This window comes from Piliocolobus tephrosceles, chromosome 21, assembly GCF_002776525.5.
Source record: "Piliocolobus tephrosceles isolate RC106 chromosome 21, ASM277652v3, whole genome shotgun sequence".
NCBI classification, from domain to species: domain Eukaryota; kingdom Metazoa; phylum Chordata; class Mammalia; order Primates; family Cercopithecidae; genus Piliocolobus; species Piliocolobus tephrosceles.
This window is the reverse complement of record NC_045454.1, coordinates 33,948,539-33,975,130: the sequence shown is the minus strand read 5'-3', so window position 1 is coordinate 33,975,130 and position 26,592 is coordinate 33,948,539. Positions and strand designations below refer to the sequence as shown.

The following is a 26,592-nucleotide window of genomic DNA, read 5'->3' as shown; positions in this document are numbered from 1 at the left end:
ACAGAGACTGAGGTTAGGGCCCCCTCTGTGCTGGGCCTGTGCCTTGCACTTTAAGTCACTGTACTCCAGCGTGCTTTAGTCCTCCAGAAGCCAGCAGGCCCTACACCAGCTCTGGAGCCAGGCCTGACAGGTGCAGATGAACGCACGCAGGAGTTTCACTCTCCTGAACCCCAGTGACATGGAACCAAAGCCATCCTCCACTCTAGCCCCTGAGGGAATCTACCCAACACACAGCTCTGAGCATGGTCCTCTTCTGCTCACACACTCTCCATGGCTCCCCACTGCCCTTATGAGAAAGTTCCAGCACCTAGCCTGGCATTCAAGTCCTCTTCCCAAATCAGCTCTTGCCTGCTTCTCTCTCTTCGATAAATATCTCTTGACTAGAAGGAGCCTTTCCCCTTTTTCACCAAGCCAACTCCTATTCAAACATTAAGACCCAGTTCAAAAAACCCATTCCTCTAGGAAGTCCTCCCTGCCATTCTTCTGGTCTCCCACAGTCACCATCCTCCTCCAGTTCAGATTCCATGGCATTGAGGGTATATATATATCCAGATTCGTCTCCTCCAGACTAAAAGCCCCTCTGGATCAGGACCAGGAATGGACAGTAAGGTTTGGTGAGCAGAGTAGATCAAGAGAGATGTCACTGACCTCCTCCACAACCCTACAGCTTCCCTCAACAACTTCCTCTCAGACTGCCCCAGCTGATACCCTGCCCAGAAATACACGCGCATGCAAATCCAGCCACTCAGCGTTGACCTGTCTCGGGCCCAGGTGTGAAGGGCCAGGCAAAGAATGCGGAGGCGGCAGGCCAGAGTGTGCATGTATATTTGTAGTCACATGCAAATCCCTGCCCAGAGCCGCAGACAGACCCTGGTGGCCCATTCTCCAGATGTTGGTGTGATCGGAACTGCTGGGGGAGGTGGCGGCACAGGCTGAATGTGCCAGGCACGAGGGGGGAAGCTGAGGTTTGGGGAGGCCTCTTCCGCACACACATACCCTCCCTGCTTTGTCCAGCCAGAAATCAGAGAGCTGTGGCATCTGCCCAGCACAGAGGCAGAGAGGTGGACCTACTGACCAAGGAATGGAGCAGGGAAGAAAGAGCAGGAGAAGAAACCCAGGAGAGCTTCCTGGGGGAGGAGGCATGTAGTTGGAGGTAGATGCAGAGGCTGAGTGGGATCCTGAGCAGAAGGGCAGGGAGGTGGGCATTTGAAGCTAAGAGTCCAGCACCTTCCTACCCCTTTTGTTGCACCCTCATACTTAGCATTTATTAAGCATCAACCTGTGCAAGTCACTGAGCCAAGAACTGACCTCAGAAGAAGTAGAAAGCTTAAGTAGACCCAACAACCATAGAAGATTAGAAAGATGACTCAGGACCTAGCATTAAAAAAGTAATAAAGTGGGCTGGGCACAATGGTTCACACTTGTAATCCCAGCACTTTGGGAGGCCAAGGTGGGAGGATTGCTTGAGCCCAGCAGTTCAAGACCAGCCTAGGCAACATAGCAAGACCCCTATCTCTAAAAAAAAAAAAAAAAAAATTTTTTAAAGGCAATAGAGTTCAAGGCTGCAGTGAGCTTTGAGCCACTGCACTCCAGCCAGGGCAACAGAGTGAGACTCTGTCTCTAAAAAATAATAATAATTTCAAAATTAAAACAATAACTAAAAAACATGTTTAAAGGCAACAGGCCCAGGTGGTTTTACAGCTATTTTCTCAAATCTCACACAACAGGAAAGTGCAGTGTTATTTCAATGAACTTAGATCTTTGAAATAGACGGGATCCAGCCAAGTCATTTTTTTTGTTTTTGAGATGGGGTCTTCCTCTGTTACCCAGGCTGGATTTCAGTGGTGCAATTATAGCTCACTGTAGCCTTGAACTCCTGGGCTCAAGTGATCCTCCAGCCTCAGCATCCCGAGTAGCTGGGATTACAGCTAAGTGTCACCACACCCAGCAAATTTTTAAAAACTTTTTGTAGAGACGGGGATTTGCTATGTTGCCCAGGCTGGTCTCAAACTCCTGGCTATTCCCAGATACTTCCAGTTACTTGAGAGGCTGAGGTGGGAGGATTGCTTGAGGCCAGAAATTGGAGACCAGCCTGGGCAACATAGCGAGAAACTGTCTACAAAGACAGTGAAAATTAGCTGCACGCCGTGGCACACACCTGTAGTCCTGGCTATGTGGGAGCCTGAGGCTTGAGGATTCTTTGAGCCCGGGAGTTCAACATTACAGTGAGCAATGATCTTGCAAGCTTTTCCACTTCCAGCTCTCGTGCATTGCTGGTGGTAGAGGAAAAAGGCACACGCACTTGGATAATTCTCTGGCATCTATTAAATCTGAACAGATGCCTACCCTGTGACCCAAGAGAAATAGGTCCAAGTTGCACCTGAAGATACAGACAAGAATGTTTTCTGCCACTTCGTACATCATTGCCTCAAACTGGAATCAACCCGGAAGCCCTTAATGGGAGAGTTGGTCAACACGTTCTTGTCGATTCTATGATCAGTTATGGCACAACACAGAAAAGGGGTGCGCTCTTGCTACACACAACCACGTGGATGAATCTCAGAGACCATTGGCCAATTCGACAATCCCAGACTCCACCGAGAGGACGCACTGTGTGATTTTATTTACATGAAGTTTCAGAACAATCAAAACTCACTGACGCAACTGGACGCAGTGGCTCAAGCCTATAATCCCAGCACTTTGGGAGGCCGAGGCAGGCAGATCACTTGAAGTCAGGAGTTTGAGACCAGCCTGACCAACATGGCAAAACCCCATCTCTACTAAAAATACAAAAAGTAGCCGGGCATGGTGGCATGTGCCTGTGATCCCAGCTACTTGGGAGGCTGAGGCAGGAGAATCACTTGAACCCAGGAGGCGGAGGTTGCAGTGAGCCAAGATTGTGCCATTGTACTCCAGCCTGGGCAACAGAGCGAGACTCCATGTCAAAAAAAAACCCTCACTGAGGCTGATGGACATCAGACAGCACATTGGTCACCCTGGGCAGCAGCTGTGATTAGGCAGTGGCCCAAGGGGGAAGTCCCAGGGGCTGGGGAAGTCCTGTTCCTGGATCCCAGGTTTGGGTACACAGATGTGTTCAGTTTGTGCAAATGTGTTGAGCTCAACTCTACTGATTTGTGCATTTTTCTTCGTGTGATTTATTTCAAAACGAAGATTTCTCTCTCTCTTATTTTTTATTTTTTTTGAGGTGGAGTCTTGCTCTGTCACCCAGGCTGGAGTGCAGTGGATGATCTCAGCTCACTGAAACCTCCACCTCCTGAGTTCAAGCAATTCTCCTGTCTCAGCCTCCCGAGTAGCTGGGATTACAGGCGCCCGCCACTGTGCCTGGCTAATTTTTGCATTTTTACTAGAGATGGGTTTTCACCATGTTGGCCAGGCTGGTCTTAAACTTCTGGCCTCAGGTGATCTGCCCACCTCGGCCTCCCAAAGTGCTGAGATTACTGGCATGAGCCATGGCGCCTGGCCCAAAAGGAATATTTCTTAAAAAGCTTCCAGCCAGAGCAACATAGTGAGACCCTGCCCCTGTCCCTAAAAAAAAAAAAAAAAAAAAAATTAGGGCCAGGCACAGTGGCTCACGCCTGTAATCCCAGGGCTTTGGGAGGCTGAGGTGGGAGGATCGCTAGAGCCCAGGAGTTCGAGACCAGCCTGGCAACATGGCAAAACTCTGTCTCTAGGAAAAAAAAAAAAAAAAGTTAGCTGGGTGTGGTGGCATGCCTGTGGTCCCAGCTACTCAGGAGGCTGAGGTGGGACAATCAGTTGAGCCCAGGAAGTGGAGGCTGCAGTGAGCCAAGATCACACCACTACACTCCAGCCTGGGCGACAGAGCCAGACCCTGTCTCAAAAAATAAATAAACAAAAATAAAAAATTTAGCCAGGTGTGGTGGTGCGCCCCTTAGTCCCAGCTACTCTGGAGTCTGAAGTGGGAGGATCACTTGAGCAGGAGAGGCAGAGGTTGCAGTGAACTGAGATCCCGCCACTGAACTCTAGCCCTGGCAACATTGTGAGACTCTGACTCTAAAAAAAATTTTCTTTTCTTTTTTTTGAGACAGAGTTTCGCTCTTGTCACCCAGGCTGGAGTGCAGTGGTGCAATCTCAGCTCACTGAAACCTCCCCCTCACTAGTTCAAGCAATTCTCCTGCCACAGCCTCCTGAGTAGTTGGGATTACAGGCGCACACCACTACATCCAGCTAATTTCTGTATTTTTAGTAGAGATGGGGTTTTACCATGTTGGCCAGGCTGGTCTTGAACTCCTGACCTCAGGTGATCCACCAGTCTCGGCCTCCCAAAGTTCTGGGATTACAGGCGAGAGCCACAGTGCACAGCCTTAAATAAATAAATACACACATAAATAAAAATTTAAATCTCGCTGGGCATGGTGGTGTCTGCCTGCAGTCCCAGCTACTTGGGAGGCTGAGGCGGGAGGATGACTTGAGCCCAGGAGGTGGAGGCTTCAGTGAGCTATGAGTGGGCCACTGCACTCCAGCCTGGGTGACAGAGTGAGACTCTGTCTCTAAAAATAAAAAAGCTCCCTGCTGCTTATGGCTGCCTTGGGGAGCAGTGTCTGTTCAGGCTAGAGTGAGGTGACATGAAGAGGCTGAGCCAGTGGGAAATATGGAGTTTGAATGGAGACAGGGGTGGCACCTGGGCAGAAGTGGACTGTTCATTTGGTGACCAAAGGGGCAGGATGTGCTGGTGACCTGGGATAGAAGAGGAGCCTGGTGATCCCAGGCCTGAGCAATGTGGGGGTTAGGGGGAATTGAGAGGACAAAAGAAAAGCTCAGGAGTACGGAAGCATCAGAAATTCTTTGGCAGTATCTGTGGTCACTAAGTCAATCAACAAACATTATCCTGAAGTTCTTCAAGCCATAGATGATCATCTCCTCAGACTGGCGAGGCCTCTTAGACCCCCAGTAATGGAGATGGGGTGCTGGAAGGAATCTCATCCCTCTGCTGACCCTTCCCCTCTGGCCTCTCTGCATGGTAGGACTCAGTTTTCTCACCTGTTAATTGGGGGTGAGAATCTTTCCACCAGCTGGGGAGAGGGTAGGGAGCAGGGGTCTATTGAACTTTTTTTTTTTTTTGAGACTCGCTTTTTTTGAGTCTCACTGTGTCGCCTAGGTTGGAGTGCAGTGCCGTGATCTCGGCTCCCTGCAACTACTGCTTCCCGGGTTTAAGCGATTCTCCTGCCTCAGACTCCCGAGTAGCTGGGATTACAGGCGCACACCACCACACCCAGCTAATTTTTTATATTTTTGGTAGAGACGGGGTTTCAGCATGCTGGTCAGGCTGGTCTTGAACTCCTGGCCTCAAGTGATCCACCCGCCTCGGCCTCCCAAAGTGCTGGGATTACAGGCGTGAGCCATCACACAAGGGCTTCTACTGAACTTTTCTTCTGGCTTCTGGGAAGCCAAAAGGAAGAAGGTCCGGTTCTTGGAAATAGGGGTGCTGAGTCAGTGCAGCATCCTGCAAGACCACCTTAAAATACTGTCATCAGTCACCTGCTTCCTCCCCTGTAAAATGGGTCACAGGATCCTAACCTCACAGGCTTTGCAGCAAGGGTTTAAGAGAAAAGATTAGGAGCAAGTCAAGTTCCCTTTCTTGGCACCCGTGCGGGACTTTACTGGGGGGATGAGCTGCAGAGTAACTTTGCCAGACCCCTGAGCCCGCAGGGAGGCCACGGCTTGGCAGAGGAACCCAGGCCGGAAAAGGAGAAGTGAGAGGCAGGTGGGTTGGGTGGGGGTGGGGGTGAGGGCCCGTGGGAGGCGATGAAGCGGGGAGGGGGCGCTGCTCCTGGGCCCTGCAGCGAATCAGGCCTGCCGTCCTGCCTCACGCAACCCAGGCTGTGGTTTCATCACCTGCTCCCCAAGTACCTCATTATGGGCGACAGGAAGAGCCCCTTGGAAAGCCAGGACCCCTCCTCCCCTCTCCTGGGGGCTCCAGCGGCTCCCACCCCAGCTGCAGGCGACCCTCCTTCCCCAGCCAGAGCCCTGGGCCCGCCTCCTCCCCTGGGGGCCTAGGGAGGTAATGCCCGGGTGGGGGGGGCGGTGCATGTAGGTGACTTGGCGGCCTGGCTCAGTTCACAGCGGTCCCTGGAGCCCCGCACCTGCCCTCAGGGACTCAGGGGAGAGGGTGGGCTCGGGCAGTGACTCCTCCATTGCTGAGCTTCTCTGGAACTCAGTTTCCTACCCTGAAAGTCAGAGGGCAGCAGGAGCCACCTGGCTGAACTGAGGGGAGGGGCTTCAGAGTAAGGTGCTTTATAGATGCGGGGAGCGTTTGTGGTCGCTGGGCCCTGATGCCTCTCAGAAGGCCTTGGGGTCACCTCTCCATCCTGGGGGAACCCAGCTCAGATTGAGGGCCCCAGAAAGCTCCTGGTGGAGTGCTGGGGGACAGGGGCGAATGGGGTTGGGGGTCACTCCATCCTTGTATGGGCATAATGGGAGGTAGGAATATTCCCCACACATGGAGACCCCCGAGCAGAGCCGCGGAAAATCCACAGATGCCCAAAACATAACAGACACCCCAAATACACAAGGATTCCTCCTGCGAAAGTCCCCAAAATACATGTAGTTCACAGTACGCCAAACCCCCAACCCACACAGCTCTCCAAACACACGTCCCCAAAACACACTCTGTTCCCTCTGCATAGACAGAACCTGAAAACACTCTGACACACCCAGACGCCCCAACACATGCCAATCCCCCAAATGCACAGACACATACAGATCTCCCTAAACACATGCCAGTCCCCCAAATACACACAGACCCCTTTCCCCTGAACAATGTGGAGACCCCCACCAGACGCATGCAGACTCTTCCAGAAAACATATACAGACTTCCCCCAATCCACGCTGGTCCCCCATTATGCAGGTAGGGCCCCCCATCCCTGCAGTGGTATCACCCACACTCTGGCTTTCCTCTTTTTTGTTATTTTGTGAGACAGAGTCTCGCTTTGTCACCCAGGCTGTAGTGCAGTGGCATGTTCTCTGCTCACTGCAACCTCTGCCTTCCAGATTCAAGTGATTCTCCTGCCTCAGCCTCCCCAGCAGCTGGGATTACAGCCGTGAGCTACCATACCCAGCTAATTTTTGTATTTTTAGTACAGACAGGGTTTTACCATGTTGGCCAGGCTGGTCTTGAACTTCTGGCCTCATGTGATCTGCTACTTCAGTCTCCCAAAGTGCTGGGATTACAGGCCACCATACCTGGCTAGGTTTCTTCTTTTTAATTATTATTATTTTTTAATTATTTTTTTTTTTGAGACGGAGTCTCGCTCTGTCACCCAGGCTGGAGTGCAGTGGCCGGATCTTGGCTCACTGCAAGCTCTGCCTCCCGGGTTTACGCCATTCTCCTGCCTCAGCCTCCCAAGTAGCTGGGACTACAGGTGCCCGCCACCTCGCCTGGCTAGTTTTTTTGTATTTTTTAGTAGAGACGGGGTTTCACCGTGTTCGCCAGGATGGTCTCGATCTCCTGACCTCGTGATCCGCCCGTCTCGGCCTCCCAAAGTGCTGGGATTACAGGCTTAAGCCACCGCGCCCGGCCTTAATTATTATTTTTTGAGATGGGGTCTCACTCTGTTGCCCAGGCTGGAGTGCAGTGGCGCCATCATAGCTCACTGCAGCCTCCAATTCCTGGGCTTAAATGTTCCTCCTACCTCAGCCTTCCCAGTAGCTGGGGCTACAAGCGCACACCTAACTTTTAAACAGACTATGCCAGGCTAATTTTTTAAATTTTTGTAGAGAAGGGGTTTCACTTTGTCACACTGGCTGGTCTTGAACTTCCGGCCTCAAGCTATCCTCCTGCCTCAGCCTCCCAAAGTGCTGGGATTACAGGTGAGCCACCACACAGGCCTGGCTTCCGTCCCAAGGCAGGGTGGTCTCCACCCACCAGGGGTGAAATGCAGGCTGGGGGCATCTGAGGCTAGATTTGAATGGGTAGTGTTAGAATCCAGGAATCTTAGAATGTTCCAGCTGGAGAAGGCCCCATGGGGGTCCTTTTCTCCATAGGTCCCTCTGGCATCCATGGGGAAAGCGAGGCCCAGTGGGGAGCCCTCAGACCCTCCTTCCCACCTCTCCCTGGGCCTGCTCCTGGGAGGGACAGTTCCTGTTCGAGGAGCAGGAGTCCAGGGTGAGTGGGACCCCCTGTGGGACGCCCCCTCTGCTCTGCTCCAGGATCCCATTTTGGCCATGCACAGAGAGGCCAGGGCTGGGGCTGTGTGCTAGTCAGTCCAGGATCCCACCACTTGCCCACTGCGTGATGCTTTCTGAGCCTCGGTTTCCTGTGTGTACAAGGGGTCTATGCAAACTCCCCAGGTACCCACCCACCTCTCCCCTCACTTGAAAAGGTGTCAACCAGCAGACTCCCAGCCTACCTTCTACCCGTTTGGGGGCGTCTGCAACAACAGCCCCAAACTGATCCCCTACCTGCCCATCACTCTCCCTTTGCCTGGACTGTGTCCAACCCCGGGACACCCTTCTAGGTTTGCCCAAGTCCAGGAGTGTCTTCATGTCCTCTAAAGACCTGCAGAAAACCCTCGTTCTGGAGGCACCAATTTTTTTTAATGTTTATTTTAATTTTTTCAGGCAGGGTCTCATTCTGTCACCCAGGCTGGAGTGCAGTGATGTGGTCCCAACTCACTGCAGCCTGGACCTCCCGGATTCAAGTGATCATCCCCCCTCAGCCTCTGGAGTAGCTGGGAGTAGTACGAGGCCACGCCTAGCTAATTTTTGTATTTTTTGTAGAGCTGGGGTCTCCCCATGTTGCCCAGGCTGGTCTCGAACTCCCGGCCTCAAGTGATCCTCCTGCCTTGGTCTCCCATAGTGCTGGGATTACAGGTGTAAGCCACCACGCCCGGCCAAATTCAACTCTTTCTGCGGCACCCAGCCCTATAAGATTTTTTGGTGTGTGTTTCCTTATTGCTTTCTTTGATGAGCATCTCGTCCTGCCGGGCTCCCCAGCGCCTAGTACATAGAAGGCCCTCAGTCACCCTTCATCAGTGAGCAAACAACTGCTTCACAAACAGAAGCAACACCAACAACTTACTCAGTTTTCTGTTTTTCTTTTTTCTTTTTGTGAGATGGGGTCTTGGTCTGTCACCCAGACTGGAGTTTAATGGCACAATCTGGGCTCACCGCAACTTCCGCCTCCCGGGTTCGAGTCAATCTCTTGCCTCAGCCTCCCGAGTAGCTGGGACTGCAGGCGCCTGCCCCTCCACGTGGCTAATATTTTGATTTTTTGACATCTTGTTTTTTGTAGAGACAGGGTCTCACTAGGTTGCCCAGGCTGGTTTGAACTCCTGAGCTCAAACAATCTGTCGGTCTTGGCCTCCCAAAGTTCTAGGATTATAGAAGTGAGCCACCACACCCAGCAACTACTTGCTTTTTTTCTTGAGATGGGTTTCGCTCTTGTTGCCCAGGCTGGAGTGCAATGGTGTGATCTCAGCTGACCGCAACCTCTGCCTCCCAGGTTCAAGCGATTCTCCTGCCTCAGCCTCCCTAGTAGCTGGGATTACAGGCACACCCCCACCATGCCCAGCTAATTTTGTATTTTTAGTAGAGACGGGGTTTCTCCATGTTGGTCAGAATGGTCTCAAACTCCCGACCTCAGAGGACCCGCCCACCTCAGCCTCACAAAGTGCTGGGATTACAGGTGTGAACCTGGCCCTACTTATTCACTTCTCACTGAAACACCTCATGGTCCATACAACAAATTTAAGGCCCCATCCAGCCCACAGGCTGCCCGTTTGTGGCCCCTCCTCTAAACAACCTGCACAGCAAAACAGTCAATTGGACAGTGCTGATGCTCCTCTCAGGCCAAGGAACTGACCCTCTGAATGTCTCACTGCCCAGCTTGGGAGAAAACCATGTCCAGGTGACCATCCATGGCAAACCTGACCTGGCACAGGCACCCTCACCTGCCAAGAAGTCCTGTTCCAGACCGGGTGTGGTGGCTCACGCCTGTAATCCCACTACTTTGGGAGGCCGAGGTGGGCAGATCACTTGAGGTCAGGAGTTTGAGACCAGCCTGGCCAACATAGTGAAATCCCATCTCTACTGAAAATACAAAAATTACCTGGGCATGATGGTGGGCGCCTGTAATCCCAGCTACTCAGGAAGCTGAGGCAGGAGAATCACTTGAACCTGGGAGTCAGAGGTCACCCAGGCCATGCAGCCAAGAGAGACCCCACACTCTGAATTTGACCCTGCTGGCCCATGTAGGCTAGAGTCCAAGGCTCTCTCAGGCCCCCAGTGATGTCCCCTGAGCCACGGTAGTGGCCGCAGGGACAGCCCAAGGTTTTCCTCTCTTTGTTCCAGAGAAAGCTCTCCCTGTGGGGCCTCGGAAATTTATCCCCAGATGCCCCAGCCTCCCTGCTTGGGAAATTAGCACATCTGTCAGCACTGGGCAGAAAGGACTCTGCCCACACAGCCCGGCAGCCCCAAGATGCAGCCAGCAGGGACCCCAAGATGTGGCTTTAGGACATCGTCAGCCCCCAATATCTTCCTGCAGAAACGTCTGGGAGCCCATCAGGTGCCGGGGATGCAGGAGCAGGGTGTGGGCAGAGCAAGGCCTCCCCTATCACTCAGTCTCATGGGGGAGGCAACAGCGGCCATGTAACCGTATCTGGGAAGAAGGCCTTCAAGGAAGAAATTCAACAGGGGGAGGCAGTGGAGGGTGGGGCAGGGAGAGAGCTACTTTGGACAGAGGGTCCAGGAGGGCTTCTCTGAAGAGGAGTGGTCTTGAGGAGGACAGGACACCAGCCACAGGGTGGTGATGTGTAGGGGCGCCACACCTGCAGTCCCCGTTACTCAGGAGGCTGAGGTATGAAAATTGCTTGAACCCAGGAGGCGGAGATTGCAGTGAGCCGAGATCGCACCACTGCACTCCAGCCTGGGTGACAGAGCAAGACCCTGTCTCTGAGGTGTCTCAGGGAGATGGGAGCCAGCCTGCCTGGTGGACACAATGGCAGGTGCAAAGGCCCTGAGGTGGGATTGTGCTAAACAGGTGGGTTCCAGGAGCAGGCAAATCCCATGCAGCTAGGGTGGAGTGAGCAAGGGGTGGCCGGAGACAGAGAAGGTCAGAGAGGCATTGGGGGACAGAAAGAGGGTGGACGTAGAGCAAGAGGGAGCCATGGAAGGTGTGTGAGGAGGGGAGGACTGTGGTCTGATTCGGAGTTTTCAGAAGACCCTGTGGCTTTCATGGAGAAAAGGCCTGTTGGAGCAGGAAGCCAGGCCAGCATCCAGCTAGGGATGATAGGGCTTGAACCAGGCACAGGCTGCAAGTTGGAACAGTGGGCGAGGCAGGCCCATGCCCACAGCAGCCATGACTCTTATTATGATCCACCTCCATTTCTCCCTTCCTCAGGCCCCACCTTGACCTTGGGTGAACCTGGGCTTGGAGGGAAACAGCACCTGGCAGAGGGCGGAGAGGAAAGGCGCCTGGATGGGCTCACAAACACCTCCGCTTGATCACAGCCCAGATGGGACCTTCCGTTATTGAGCCCCTACTGTCTGCCTGGGCCCACACTCCACCTCATTTACATATAAGACCTGCCTGACCCCCGGACACCCCAGGGAAGCAGAGATAGTTGCCCTGTTTTACACAGGATTCGGCAGGCTTCTTCCAGGGCCACATGGTGAGACCCTCAGATCCCCACCCAATCCTGGGCTATACCCCAGGGCCATCATGTGACACCTCAGTCTCACCACCCCCACCCAGGCTGGGAAGTGGGCCTGGGCCTGTCCAGCCCAGAATCACCATCACAGTGTCCAGGAAACTCAATCCTGGGCCCCAGGGTATCAGGGTAACCACACAAGTCCCCAAGATGCAGCCCCAGAGAGGCCCTTTGGAGGCTGAGAAACGGGATTTAACTTCCTTGCCCACCCCATGGGGATTCACAGGCCAGGGCTGGGGCAAGTTCCCTGAACCCAAAACTGATCCCAGACACATTCTAAATCTTCTCAGAAAAATGGCATCTGGATGGGCTCATGCCTGTAATCCCAGCACTTTGGGAGGCCAAGGCAGGAGGACCATTTGAGCCCAGGAGTTTAAGACCAGCCTGGGCAACATAGGGAGACCCCATCTCTACTTAAAATAAAAGAGAAAAGAAAAGAAAAAAGAGGCCAGGCATGGTTGCTCACGCCTGTAATCCCAGCACTTTGGGAGGCTGAGGCGGGTGGATCACAAGGCCAGGAGATTGAGACCATCCTGGCTAACACGGTGAAACCCTGTCTCTACTAAAAATACAAAAAATTAGCCGGGCGTGGTGGTGGGCGCTTGTAGTCCCAGCTACTCGGGAGGCTGAGGCAGGAGAATGGCGTGAACCTGGGAGACAGAGTTTGCAGTGAGCCAAGATCATGCCTTTTTTTGAGACTCCGTCTCAAAAAAAAAACTAGTCATGGTAGCACTCCCCTACAATCCCAGCTACTCGGTAGACTGAGGTGACAAGATCACTTGAGCCCAGGAGTTCAAGGTCACAGGGAGCTGTGATTGCAACACTCAAGGAAAGAAAGACAGAAAGACAGTCTCTCTCCAGACCACTCTGTGCCTCGAATCTTCCAGAACACGGCAGGGTGTGGTGGCTAGTGCCTCTAATCCCAGCACTTTGGGAGGCCGAGTTGGGCTGATTGCTTGAGCCCAGGAGTTCAAGACCAGCCTGGGCAACATAGGGAGACCTTGTCTCTAGAAATAATTAATTAATTAATTAATTAATTAATTAAAAGTGGGCCAGGTGCGGTGGCTCACACCTATAATCCCACAACTTTGGGAGGCCGAGGTGTGTGGATTGCTTGAGTACAGGAATTCAAGACCAGCCTGGGCAACGTGACAATACCCCATCTTTATAATTTTTTTTTTTTTAATTAGCTGGGCACAGGCCGGGCACGGTGGCTCACTCCTTTAATCCCAGCACTTTGGGAGGCCAACGCAGGTGGATCACCTGAGATCAGGAGTTTGAGGCCAGCTTGGCTAACATGGTGAAACCCTGTCTCTACTAAAAATACAAACATTAGCCGGGAATGGTGGCACGCACCTGTAATTCCAGCTACTCAGGAGGCTAAGACAGAAGAATCGCCTGAACCTGGGAGATGGAGGTTGCAGTGAGCTGAGATTGTGCCACTGAACTCCAGCCTGGGCAACAGAGTGAGACTCTGACTCAAAAAAAAAAAAAAAAAAAAAATTAGCTGGGTGTGCTGGTGTGAGCATGTATTCCTAGCTCCTCAGGAGGCTGAGGCGGGAGGATCACTTGAGCCCAGGAGGTGGAGGTTGCAGCGAGCCAAGATCACACCATTTTACTCTAGCCCGGGCAACAGAGCAAGATGCTGTCTCGAAAACAAAAAGAAAGAAATAAAAAAAAAACACACCGCTTCCAGAAGGCCAAACACGCAACATGTCTACACTGATTGCACCCAAGTTGCGGTGAACAAATATTTTTAATTCCTCTTCCCTTCTTCATTTGCATTTTCCAGATGTCCACCTGGTTGGGTCATAGTTTAACCAAATAAATCATTTGTTGGGATGGGAAAGCCAAGACTGGGTTCAACTTGCTCGGCTCACAGGAGCGGCCACAAAGTTCAGAGAGGGGCAGCCACCTGTTGGGGGGTCACACAGAGAGGAGGGAGAGGAAGCTGGGCCCTGCGCCCCCAGCCTCTGTTCTCTTCGGGGGCTGAGGCATGGCCTTGAGCTCCATCCTTTTTCTGAGGGGCCTAGTGTTACTACCTGGCCTCAGCCTTCCCTCCTGCAAACCAGCTTCCTGCTCTCTAAGGTGATACCCCAAGATCCTAAATGTCCTGAAATTCTGTCTGCTGGAGGCCAAGCTTCCCTCTTTACCGCACAACAGGCAGGAGACATGAGGGAACAAGGCTACCTTTTTAGAAAGCCCCTCTCGCCTCTGGAAATCAGTCCTCAGACACTGGTCCTCCGAAGTCGAAATAGATTTTTGTATCCAGTTTCCTTCACTCCAAGAGTCTGAGAGTTCTTGTCTCTAATGCCCAAGGTCCAGGGGCCCTACCCTTTCCCAGGGATGATTCTTGGCCAGGCTAGTCTGAGGCCTTTATTTTTTTTTTGTTTCTTTTTCTTTTTCTTTTTTTGAGACGGAGTTTCGCTCTTGTTGCCCAGGCTGGAGTGCAATGGTGCGATCTTGGCTCACTGCAACCTCCACCTCCCGGGTTGAAGCGATTCTCCTGCCTCAGGCTCCTGAGTAGCTGGGATTACGGGGTTGTCCCACCATGGTCGGCTAATTTTGTATTTTTAGTAGAGACGGGGTTTCTCCATGTTGGTCAGGCTGGTCTCGAACTCCTGACCTCAGGTGATCCACTCCCCCTCAGCCTCCCAAAGTGCTTGGATTACAGGTGTGAGCCACCGCACCTGGCCATTTTTTTGTTTCTTTTCTTTATTTTTATTTATTTTTTTTAGAGACAGGATCTTGCTCTGTCACCCAGGCTGGAGTGCACTAGCTCAGTCACAGCTCACTGCAGACTCGAACTCTTCGGCTCAGGTGATCCTCCTGCCTCAGCCTCCCGAATAGCTGGGACTATACACGTAAGCCACCACACCTGCCTAATTTAAAAAAAAATTTTTTTGGACGGACGCGGTGGCTCACTCCTGTAATCCCAACATTTTGAGAGGCCGAAGCGGGCAGATTGCATGAGACCAGCCTGGCCAACATGGTGAAACACCGTCTCTACAAAAAAATGCAAAAATTAGCTGGTCATGGTGGCACATGCTTGTCATCCCAGCTACTCGGGAGGCTGAGGCAAATAATCATCACTTGAACCCGGGAGGCAGAGGTTGCAGTGAGCCGAGATTGAGCTACTGCACTGCAGCCTGGGTGACTGGGTGAGATTCCGTCTCAAAAAAAAAAAAAAAATTTTAAGCCAGGTTCGGGGGCTCACGCCTGTAATCCCAGCACTTTGGGAGGTTGAGGCGGGTGAATCATTTGAGGTCAGGAGTTCAAGACCAGCCTGGCCAACATGGTGAAATCCCATCTCTACTAAAAATACAAAAACTAGCCAGGCAGTGGTGGCACGTGCCTGTAATCCCAGCTACTGGGAAGGCTGAGGGAGGAGAATTGTTTGAGCCTGGGAGGTGTAGGTTGCAGTGAGCCAAGATCACCACTGTACTCTAGCCTGGGCAAAAGAATGAGACCCTATCTCAAAAAAGAGGAGAGAGAGAGAAAGAGGGAAAGAAAGAAAGAAAGAGAGAAAGAAAGAAAAAAAGATGGGGGTCTGGCTATGTCGCCCAGGCTGGTCTCAAACTATTGGGCTCAAGTGATCCTCCTGCCTCAGCCACCCAAAGTGCTGGGATTACAGGCATAGGCCACTGCTCCCGGCCAGCTATTTCTGACTAACTGAGTCTGCAACTAAGGGTTAGGGTGGCCAGGGACCCAGGTCACCCGTATCTGCAGCCCTGGACCCCAAAAGAGACAGGGAGTGAGGACTGTGACCATGAAAGTAATGCTGCCACCACCTTGTCGTGTAATAACAACCACACGGGGATGTGGCTCTTGTTCCTGTACCCAAGTCCCAGGTACAGTCACTGAGGCAGAGGGAGGAGGGTCGGCCCAGGCAGCTGTTGCTCCCCCATTCCAAGGTTTATGCCTACCGTCCTGCTGTGACAAACGAGTGTACACCCACAGAAGGAAGGCATAGGGTTGTGCACAGGGGATGCGCTAATGCTAAAGGAGTGCACACCAGGAGAGAGGGACATCGCATGCCACATCACAGAGCTCACAGACACAAAATAGGGCCACACTGTATCACGATTTTGGACACACAGCTAACTCTCCTCCAACTCCCCGACTCACACCAAACCTCAGACGCAGAGCCCTTGCAACCTCCGGGACTCACAACCCCACGACACACACCCCTTTAGACACACACCCCACCCTGGGACGCCCAGCAGTACACCGGACCTCCAAAACCCACCCAGCCCGCAGAAGCCGTTCAGAGGCCACCGCAGGAGCCTCAACCCGATATGACACGCACCTGCTCGGCCTGAGCCCTGGGACGCTGGGCGCACGGACCCGCGGCGGCTGCACGAAGATCAGGGGCCCGCGGCCGCAGGTGCCTTGGGAGCGGGCGGCCCTGCCCCCGGGAGCTGATTGGGCGTGACAGGCTTATTTGCATAGAGGGCGTCACTCTGGAGGCGGCGATGGGCGGGCACTTGGGCGTGGCCCCGCCCGGGAGTTCATGGGCCTGGGACTCGACGCGAAAGGATGCTGGGGCGCCAGGCGTGGGGGCGCGGATACGGAAGAAGCAGGACGAAGGGAGGGGGCTGGATCAGACTGGCCAGGCTTTCCCCGCCCTCACTGGGCGCCCTTGACCTTAATGCCGACCCCTGACCCTACTGTGACCCTAACCCTAATTCTAAACCTGTTCCTAACTCGGCCCAACTTGCTTGGATTAATTCCATCCTGAGTGAAATAGAACTCCGATCCCGGACCCCGTCGACCCGAGGAACCAAGCCCTTCTCGCAGGCAACGCTGACCCTCGCGCTCACTAGAATGGAAAGGCTGCAAGACGGGGCTCTGGGGTCGCCTGTGTGGCCTCACTCAACTGTGCCTCCCGGGGCCAGATACGTGCCCCCACAGGGAGTGACAGACCCTCCGCAGCTACTGGTCCCTCAACCCCGCCCCGCCTGCCTCTCCACAGTCCAAGACAACCACAATGCTTCCACCAACCGCGCCCCTCTCCCTCCCTCTTCCCGTTAGAGGCTGTTTTCTAAACTTCAAAGGTCAGTTGTGAGGAGCCTTCCAGATTGGACCCCAGCCCAGACCTCTAAATCTACCCCTTCCCCTGGGATTCCAGCACAGGCCAGACGCACAGGAAGATCAGAGCGGGGGTTGGTGAATTTATCAATGTGAAAAGAATTACAGGATAAAGATGGCTCTGGGCTGGGCACTTCTGGAGAACATCCCCCACCGCCTCCCCCCACCCCCCCACCCCCCCATCTGAGGCAGGCAGGGGATCCATGCACTCCCCTAGCCCTGTGGGGTCAGTCTTGGGCCAGAGGGAGGGATGGGAGGCTGAGACAGGCCAGAATTGGGGCAAGGGCTGTGCCAGAGGAGTTAGGGAGGGTTTCTCAGAAGAGGGGGCATTTGTGCTGGGCTTTCAAGTATGTGTAGGAGTTTGCCACTAGGAGAAAGGTTTTTCTTGTGTTTTCCTTCAAGGCAGGATCTCACTCTGTTGCCCAGGCTGGAGTGCAGTGGCACGATCATAGCTCACTGCAGCCTCTACCTCCTGGGCTCAAGCAATCCTCCCAACTCAGCCTCCCCAGCAGCTGGGACTACAGGCACGCCACCACCAAGCCCAGCTAATTTTTTTTGTAGAGAGGATGTCTCATTATGTTGCCCAGGCTGGTCCCAAACTCCCGGGCTTAAGAGATCCTTCTTCCTCAGCCTCCCAAGGTGCTGAGATTACAGGTGTGAGCCACTACACCAGACCTGAGAAGGGCTTTTTCAAGAGGGAAAAGCACTTGCAAAAGTGCAGAGGAAGAAGAGCACAGAACATTCTCTGGCCGGGGGAGATGAGGAAGGTGAAGCCAGAACAGGGGGCGGGGGTGAAGAGGAGGGGCAGATACAGGTGGAGAGCAGGGGGGCTGCAAAGCTGCCTGGTGTCCATCTCCTCCAGAGAAGAGAGGGACTGGTCCCCCAAACTCAGGGGGAGGCATGTGGCAGATGCTGGAGTGTGGGGGACGCTGAGACAGGGAACAGGGGGCCTGGGAGGCTCGTGTCTCTCCCCATCCCTCAGTTTACCCATCTGTGACATGGGCAGTGTGGGCCTCTAGTCTGAGCACTTTTCTTTGGACATAAAAACTATAGAGTTCACACTGTGTCATCGGGGGGTCCTTCCTGTCCCCATCCAGTGCCCAGTGCCACACACTCAGGTATCCCAAGGACACGCCAGGGCCTGGGCCAGGCTGGGGGCTTCTGCCTCCACTCCATGGTGCAGAACAAGGCTTGGGGAGTGTGGAGGTGGCTGGGGAGCCCTGGGCCCCCGGAGGGCTGCTCTGTTTACCCGAGGCCACCCGCCCGCCTCTGATGCAACAGGCAGGCTCTGGTTACGTGAGGCTGGCAGCTGGGCCAGCTCTGGGGGAAGGGCTAGCCCGGCAGAGCGAAGCTGGCTGGGGCTGGCCCTCATGCAACCCGACTTCCCAGCCCCCTTCTTCTGGTGGGCACCATCTTGTTATTCATAGTCTGTCCCCTGTCCTTTTGCCTCTGTTCCTATCCTATACCTTCCCCAACCACTAACTGTGTCCCCTAGCAGGGTCACCAAGAGTCTTAACCTCATTCTTCTCAGATGAAGGGACACCTTTAGTTGCTAGGGTAAGAGTTGGAGGGTAGAGGGGAAAGTTGTGAGGAGGAAGGGATAGAAGGGGCCAGAGTGGGTGGCAAGGGAGAAGGGTGACCTGGGAAGGGGGGTCTGGGAGATGGGGGAGGCGGTGGGTGGGGAATGGAGGAGAAAGCTGGGGTGGGAGGCTTGGGTGGAGAAGCTGTCCCCACTCTCCCTCCTCCAGATTCTCCCCCCTCTCCCAGGGGAAGGCTTTGAAGGACCTTCCATGGCAAGGATGTATGGCCCAGTGGGTAGGGGGGGCCCCCGAGGTTAAAGAACACCAAGTCCTCATCCCAGATGTGCCGCCCACTCACTGTGTGACCTCAGGATGGTCACTGCACCCCTTGGGGCCTCCTTGCTCATGTGACAAGTACGGATAGGCTGGCCGTGGTGGCTCATGCCTATAATCCCAGTATTTTGGGAGGCCGAGGTGGGTGGATCACTTCAGGCCAGGAGTTCGAGATGGACCTGGCCAACATGGCAAAACCCCATCTCTCCTAAAAATACAAAAATTAGCCAGGCATGGTGGCGCATGCCTGTAATTCCAGCTACTCAGGAGGCTGAGGCAGGAGAATCGCTTGAACCCAGGAGGTGGAGGTTGCAGTGAGCCAAGAGGAGCCCTCAAGGTCCACCTACAATGTTCCCTCCTCCAAAAGCCTTCCTATCCTCTTACCATTTAGGATCCTTCCACCTCCCCATCCTTCCTTCCAGCTTAGCACTGATCCAGGGGGCGAGGCAGAGTGTGTGGCTGGTTCTGTCTCCCCCAGCCTGGGGCTTCCTTAGGCCCGAGCTCAGTACATGGTGGCACCAAAGGGGTGTCTCCATGGGTTTTTCTTTTTGTTTTTTAGAGACAGAGTTGCTCTGTTGCCCAGGCTGGAGTGCAGTGGTGCAATCATGGCTCACTGCAGCCTTGAACTCCTGGGCTCAAGTGATACTCTCGATTCCACCTCCCAAGTAGCTGGGACCATAGGAACACACCACCACACCTGGCTAATTTTTTAGTATTTTTTGAGGTGCACCGGGTGTCTCACTTGCTGCCCAGGCTGGTCTCGAACTCCTGGGCTCAAGCGATCCTCCTGCCTTGGCCTCCAAAAGCGCTGGGATTACGGGTGTGAGCCATTGCACACAGTCTCCATGGGTTTGTTGAAGAACTGGAGAATCTCAAAGAAGGTCTAAGCAGTGAAAGGGAGTGGCGGATAAGCCTGGGGCATCCAGAAGCCTTGGTCAGGGATACAATAGGGCTAAAAAAAAAAAAAAAAAAAAAAGGCTCTCCAGGGTCCTGAGTGTGCAGGACTCTCCAGGAACCCAGAGCAAGTCTGAAATAAAAACAGACCAAGGGCTAAGGACAAAAACCCAGAAGTCTGATTCTTGTCCTGACTACTGTGGACGGAGCAGGGGGCAGGTCACTGCCCTCTATGGGTCTCCTTTTACCCCATCTGCAGATCAGGGTTGGGATCCTTTCTTGGTGATCTCCAGCCTCATGAGCACTACGCTCCTGTTTGGATGCCCCATGGCACGCAGAGCTGTCTCTTCTAGCTGCCCACCTATCTCTGGAGTTCTGCTGGAAGTAAATGCTTTTTTTTTTTTTTTTTTTGAGACAGAGTCTTGCTCTGTAGCCAGGCTGGAGTGCAGTGGCGCAATCTCGGCTTGCTGCAACCTCCGCCTTCTGGGTTCAAGTCATTCTCCTGCCTCAACCTCCCAAGTAGCTAGGATTACAGGTGTGCACCACCACACCCAGCTAATTTTTGTACTTTTAGTAGAGATAGGGTTTCACCATGTTGACCAGAATGGTCTCGATCTCCTGACCTCGTGATCCACCCGCCTCGGGCTCCCAAAGTGCTGGGATTACAGGCGTGACTCACCGTGCCCAGCTGGTTGTTTTTGAAATGGAGTCTACCTCTGTCGCCCAGGCTGGAGTGCAGTGGCGTGATCTTGGCTCACTGCAACCTCTCGGGCTCAAGCGATTCTCCTGCCTCAGCCTCCAGAGTAAGCGGGATTACAGGCGGGCACCACACCCAGCTAATTTTTATATTTTCAGTAGAGACGAGGTTTCACCATGTTGGCCAGGCTGGTCTCCAACTCCTGACGTCAAGTGATCTGCCCACCTCGGCTTCCCAAAGCTCTGGGATTACAGGTGTGAGCCACTGCGCCTGGCCAGTAAGTGCTATTGAGTGAGCTCTAGGAGTGCCCTTGCCCTCCACCCTGACAAGGGAAGCTGTGAGCTCTTGTTCTCAGAGCCCTCTGGCCTCTCAGAACCTGTCTGCTCTCTGAAAAATGGGAGCGAGAGTATATAGAGTGAAAAAGGGTGGGGGGTCACAGTGTGCCCACCAGGGCCAGCCAGGACTGCAGACAATGACCGCTTGGAGGCCGAGCTTCCCGCCAACGCTTTGCATCTTGCGCCCCCTGGCGGCTAGAGGGGGCGGGGCGCCCTCCAGGCAAAAAGGGCTAGAGAGCATTCAAATGAGATGCAAATTAACCAGCGCCCCCACAAGCCCTGGGACTTGGGGTGATGAGGTGTCTGACAACCCAGAGTCCTGATCAGACCTCTTCTATTTATTTATTATTATTATTATTTTTTGAGACAGAGTCACTCTGTCACCCAGGCTGGAGTGTGGCTGGTTCCCCCAGCCTGGCGGTTCCATCCCAGCTTACTGCAACCTCCGCCTCCCTGGTTCAAGCGATTCTCCTGCCCCAGCTTCCCAAGTAGCTGGGATTACAGGTGCGCACCGCCACATCTGGCTAATTTTTTAGCCTAACATTGGTCAGGCTGGTCTTGAACTCCTGACCTCAGGTGATCTGCCCGCCTCAGACTCCCACAGTGCTGGGATTACAGGCGCGAGCCACCATGCTCGGCTATTTTTTTTTTTTTATATAGAGACAGGGTCTCTCCATGTTGCCCAGGCTGGTCTCCAACTCCTGGACTCAGGGGTTCCTCCAGTCTTGACCTCCCAAAGTGCTGGGATTACAAGCGAGCACCACCGCAGCCGGCCTAGACTCCTTTTAAGAGAGATGACTGGGCCGGGCACGGTGGCTCACACCTATAATCCCAGCACTTTGGGAGAACGAGGTCAGGAGTTCAAGACCAGCCTTGCCAAGATGGTGAAACCCCGTCTCTACGAAAACTACAAAAATTAGCCGGGTGCAGTGGCAGGTGCCTATAATCCCAGCTACTCGGGAGGCCAAGGTAGGAGAATGGCTTGAACCCGGGCGGCAGAGGTTATAGTGAGCCGAGATTGCGCCACTGCACTCCAGCCTGGGAGACAGAGTGAGACTCCATCTCAAAAAAAAAAAAAGAGATGACTGTTAGTCGCTGGTTGAGGTCACATCCAGAGGCTATGAGTGACTCAGAGCCCTAGAAGGGTCTGGTGGGGTCCCCCACACCTGCCTCCCTCACCCCCAGCTCCTAGTGCCCCAGTCTTCCTAGGCAGGTCCTAGGAGGCAGGCGATAATCCCATTCTGCTGCCAGTTTCTCCTGAAGGTCTGAGCAAGACAGTGCTGGACTGTCCAGCTCACAAATACACATCAGTGTTTGCTGGATAACGGGTGGCATGGAGGACAGATGGACATTGAGAGATGCCTTCAGAGCAAGTAAGAAGGGAGAAGGACTCTGGAGGCCACACACCAATCAGGGCCCTAAACGGGGTGGTTTTAGGCTCCTCCTCACTCCTAAGCTGAGTGGGTCAGTGGAGAGGTGGCATGATGGCAGAGGCCCCCCGGTGTGTCCTAGGAGGACGAGAGGTAGGGCTGAACCCGCTTTCCAGGCCTTCAGACGCCTTGACAGGCCCGATGTCCCAGTAGGATGTCCTCTGTCTTCCCTCGGGGCACCCCTGCTCTTCCCACCCGTCTCCATCAACCACCCCACAGTGCCAAGATGAGGGACCCTCCCAGAGTAGTGGGACTGGAACCTGCCTTGACCCTAAACAACTCTATCTGACCTCCCTAATACACTGTACTGGAACAAGGGATTCTGGGGTAACACAGCTGGCCTTGGAGATGCATAACTTGTGGAGGTCACCCAGGCTTGGCATTCACAGAGGTCAGTGCAGGCCCTTCTGCAAACAGCAGCAGAAACGGACTCAAAGCCATTTTGGCAAAAATCATAATTCAGGTGTCCATGAAACCGAAGAAATGAAATTGGCTTATGTCACGTACAGTTGGATTCAGGGCCCCAGGCAATGTTCTCAGGTCTCTCCTGGAACCCCCTCGCCCCTGCCCCGTTCCCATCCACCCAGCTCAACCTTCCTGATGCTCCCGGTAGAACTCCCAGGAAGGCCTCTCATTGGGTCACGTGTCCATCTCGAACCAATCACTGGGAACCTAGGACACAGCAGCTCTGATTGGCCAGGCCGAGGTGCCACATCCACCCCTGGAACTAGGGGTGGCCTCTCCATGTGGCCTGAGCCTGGGGTGGGCGTCACTGCTTGAGGCAGAATGCAGTTTGGGAGGGCAGATATGCGAGTGTCCAGCTTAGCCTGTAGAGAAGGTGCAGTCCAGCCTTCCTTAACCAGATGAAGAAAGGGAGAACCAAGGCTGGGTGTGGTGGCTCACGCCTATAATCCCAGCACTTTGGGAGGTTGAGGTGTGAGGATCACGAGCTCAGGAGTTTCAGGCCAGCCTAGCCAACATGGTGAAACCCCGTCTCTACAAAAAATACAAAAAATTAGCTGGGGGCGGTGGTGTGTGCCTGTAGTCCCAGCTACTTGGGAGGCTGAGACAGGAGGATCACTTGAGCCCAGGAGGCAGGGGTTGCAGTGAGTTGAGATCATGCCACTGCACTCCAGCCTGGGTGACAGCCAGATCCTGGAAAAGAAGAAGAGAGGAGAGGAGGGGAGGGGAGGGGACCCAGAGAGGGCTAGCGCCAGGTGACAGAAAGAAAAGAAAGGGAGGGAGGGAGGGAGAGAGGGAGGGAGGCCCAGAGGGCCAGCACCAGGTCTATGTCACACAGCACATCAGAGGCAGGCAGGGCTGGGACCAAACCAGGCTGGGGTCTGCTCTTCTGTGACTGTTCCCTTTTTTTTTTTTTTTTTTTGGTGGTCGGGGGGTGGGGGGTGCGAAGTCTTGCTCTGTCACCCAGGCTGGAGTGCAGTGGTGCCATCTTGGCTCACTGGAACCTCTGCCTCCTGGGTTCAAGTGATTCTCATGCCTCAACTTCCTGAGTAGCTGGGATCACAGGTGCCCACCACCATGCCCGGCAGAGCCTCTCTTTGTCCATCTGTATTTGGGGGTGAGACCTGCTTTTGGGGGCTGAGGATGAAATGAGATGACCCCTGTGAAGACTTTAGCCCAGGGCCAGGGACTTGGTAAGTGCATAATCAGGATTATTTTGATGGCAGTTATTGGTCCAAGGGTCGATGGGGGGCCAGTAAGAGTCCAGGAGCAGTCAGCCACTTCTGGGAACACTGACGGCTGGGCCTGGAGTCTCTGGGCAGGCGCAGGAGGAGGGTGCTGGCCGCACTCATTCAGTCTTCAGTCTGCCTGGCCCAGCTTCGGTCAGGCTGGTGAGCGGGGGCGAGGGTCAGGGTGGTCAGAGAGGCAGACTCAAGGCATGAGGCGGCACCTGAGGGAGGAACCTGGGCCAGGCTAAGGTGGAGCTTGGTGGTCAGAGGTCTGGGTGGGAATCCTGGCATTTCTGGGCATGGGCGATGACCCTGGACTGGCTGCCTTACCTCTCGGGCCTTGGTTTCCTCTTCTGTAAAACGGGGCAGTGCTGAGGGTCCTGGGACTGGAGAGGAGGGGGATAACTTGACCCTGTGAAGGTCACTGATTACCCTAAGGGGTGCAATTTTGGGGGAAAAGTGGGAATGAAAGGCTCTGAAGCCAGGTGCAGTGGCTCATGCCTGTAATCCCAGGACTTTGGGAGGCCAAGGAGGGCAGATCACCTGAAGTCAGGAGTTCAAGACCTGCCTGACCAACATGGTGAAATTCTGTCTCTACTAAAAATACAAAAACTCGTCGGGTGAGGTGGCAGGCACCTATAGTCCCAGCTACTCGGGAAGCTGAAGTGAGAGAATCGCTTGAACCTGAGAGGCAGAGTTACAGTGAGCCAAGATCATGCCACTGCACTCCAGCCTGGGTGACCAGAGCGAGATTTCATCTCAAAAAAAAGAAAGAAAGAAAAAAAGAAAGGCTCTGAGATGGGGTATGGAACTGGTGGTTCTGGGGAGAGGGACTCCACAGGGACCTAGCTGGATGAGACACAGAGCAATCCTGCCAGGGAGCAGCAGAGGAGGGGACAGCAGACGCTGGGGAGTGAGGAGGGCAGAGGGGCAGTGTCCTTGAGGCACAAAGTAGGAGTGACCAGGGTGTGGGGGATGGGACTGGGGAGACAGAGGCTAGGTTGGGGGTGTGGGCAGGGCTGCTTAGGGCAGTAGGCTGTTGACCCCCTCAGGCAGCCCCTCCTGCTTCAGGCACCCCAGAAAGCTCCCAGGCCACCCCTCAGCCTGTGGGATTCCTCACCACCCCACACCCAGAGCGAAGCCTGCTATGAACAGGTGCTCAGGAAGTGTGCATCAACTGTCAGAGGTACTCAATAAATGCATGCTGCCTGTGGTGTCCAATAAGTGCTCTCTGATTGACTGCAGTGCCCACTAAGTGCTCTCGGACTGGACGCATGAATTCAGCTGCCTCTGGGTTCTGGGGCTACAGCTTGAAAGGCCTACAGAGGCTCTGTCTCCACCTGCCTCCCCTCGACCTCTGAGAAGGCTTCCATGGCACCAAGGACAACCACAGTGCCTGGCCAACAGGCAGAGAGGCTGGATAAGTCCCCGGGGCCCCTTCAACCTGCCTGCATCTGCCCATCACAGATATAGAATGGTGACACATCAGATCTTTCCTGGTACCACACTTTCTAAGCGTGGTCAGCTATGCCTCCCACGGCTCATGCTGCACTTGTATGTTCCTCTCCCATCTGATCCTGGGCCTGGTCACGTGACTGGCCTCAACAGATGGGCCACCCACAAATGTGAAACCTGCACTCTGCATGGAAGCTACTCTCCTGGCTCCCAGCGACCAGGAGAAACCCAGGCTGGCCTGATGGAGAGGCCACGAGGAAAACCTGACGCCTGCTGCCAGTAGTCCTGGTCAAGGGCCCCCGACTATGCAGCTGCAGCTGAGCTCCCATGAGCACCACATGGGCGAGCCCCAGAGAGAGCAGCAGAACCGCCTAGCTGAGCCCAGCCCAAAGTACAGAACAGTGAGTAGATTAATTACTGGGGCTGTAAACCACTAAGTTTTTGGATGCTGTGTTATGTAGAAATAGCTGACTGCTCCAAAGCACATCCATCACTATGCCCTGCCCCCTCTCAGTCACCTGATGAGCCACCTTTACAGAAAGGAAATGCAGAGACCAGAGAGGGGGGTTAATTTGCTTGGTCACACAGCAGTTAGGCAGTGGATTGGTGGGGAGGTCCCAGAGATAGGTGGGTAATTGCCCCTGCTGGGCTCTGCCTGAGAGACTGTGCATGGGTAAAGCAGGTTGCTGGCATGTGGTAGGATAGAGGAAACGTGGGCTCCCCTCTCTGTCTGGGGGGGTGGAAATCTCTGGGACTGGCATAGGGCCTATGGCCTGGAAAAGAGAGAGGAAGGTGGCGGAGAAAGAGTGGGAAAGATGGGCTGACATGGTCCCTGAGCAGCAGGAAGGAACGTTCTGGACCTGCAGACACCCCTCCACCTGCCACCTCCAAAACCATCCCACAAGCCCAGTAAGAAACCCCAAGTGGTTAGACAAGCAGGTGCCTGGCTGACTGCCAAGCGGGTGGGTTGGTTAGTTCAGAGCAGAGAGAGGCTCACGGCTACCCTCGGCACTGACCTGGGTTGGCGGAGGCTGGGGTGCCCCGAGTCTCTTCCAGGATCAGGCTGAGGAGGGTGGGGGTGGTTCCTCCGGGCTGGAACAAAACACATGCAGCATCCATGAGGCCAAGGTCAAAGGCCACGAGGCTTGCTCAGCTGGCTGGAGTGCATGTTTGGGTGACACTCTGGTCTCGGAAGACCTTTGGCTTGAGCTTCTGGGGCATCCTCCTTAAAAGTGGGGTGAGTGGGCCAGGCACTGTGGCTCATGCCTATAATCCCAGCGCTTTGGGAGGCTGAGGCGGGTGGATCACCTGAGGTCAGGAGTTCAAGACCAGCCTGGCCAACATGGCAAAACCCCATCTCTACTAAAAATACAAAAATTAGCCAGGTGTGGTGGTGTGCGCCTATAATCCCAGCTACTCGGGAGGCTGAGGCATGAGAATCATTTGGAACCCAGAGCGG

At 54.2% G+C, this 26,592-nt stretch overlaps 1 protein-coding gene across 3 annotated transcripts in view; it reads right to left on the bottom strand.

The window, feature by feature from the left end:
• The window catches only part of LOC111554216 (myocyte-specific enhancer factor 2B-like), a 41,175-nt gene that overhangs the window by 9,624 nt on the left and 4,959 nt on the right, over positions 1-26,592 (bottom strand). For 2 of the 3 annotated variants that reach the window (XM_023229626.1, XM_023229628.1), the window contains exon 1: positions 15,997-17,260. Coding sequence is in view for 1 of the 3 variants with exons in the window: in XM_023229627.1 (XP_023085395.1) it covers positions 26,150-26,225 (76 nt within the window). In the remaining 2 variants the exon portion in view is untranslated. Of the gene's footprint in view, positions 1-15,996; positions 17,261-26,149; positions 26,226-26,592 lie in introns of those variants that run through there. The other variant, XM_023229627.1, reaches the window with a different exon arrangement.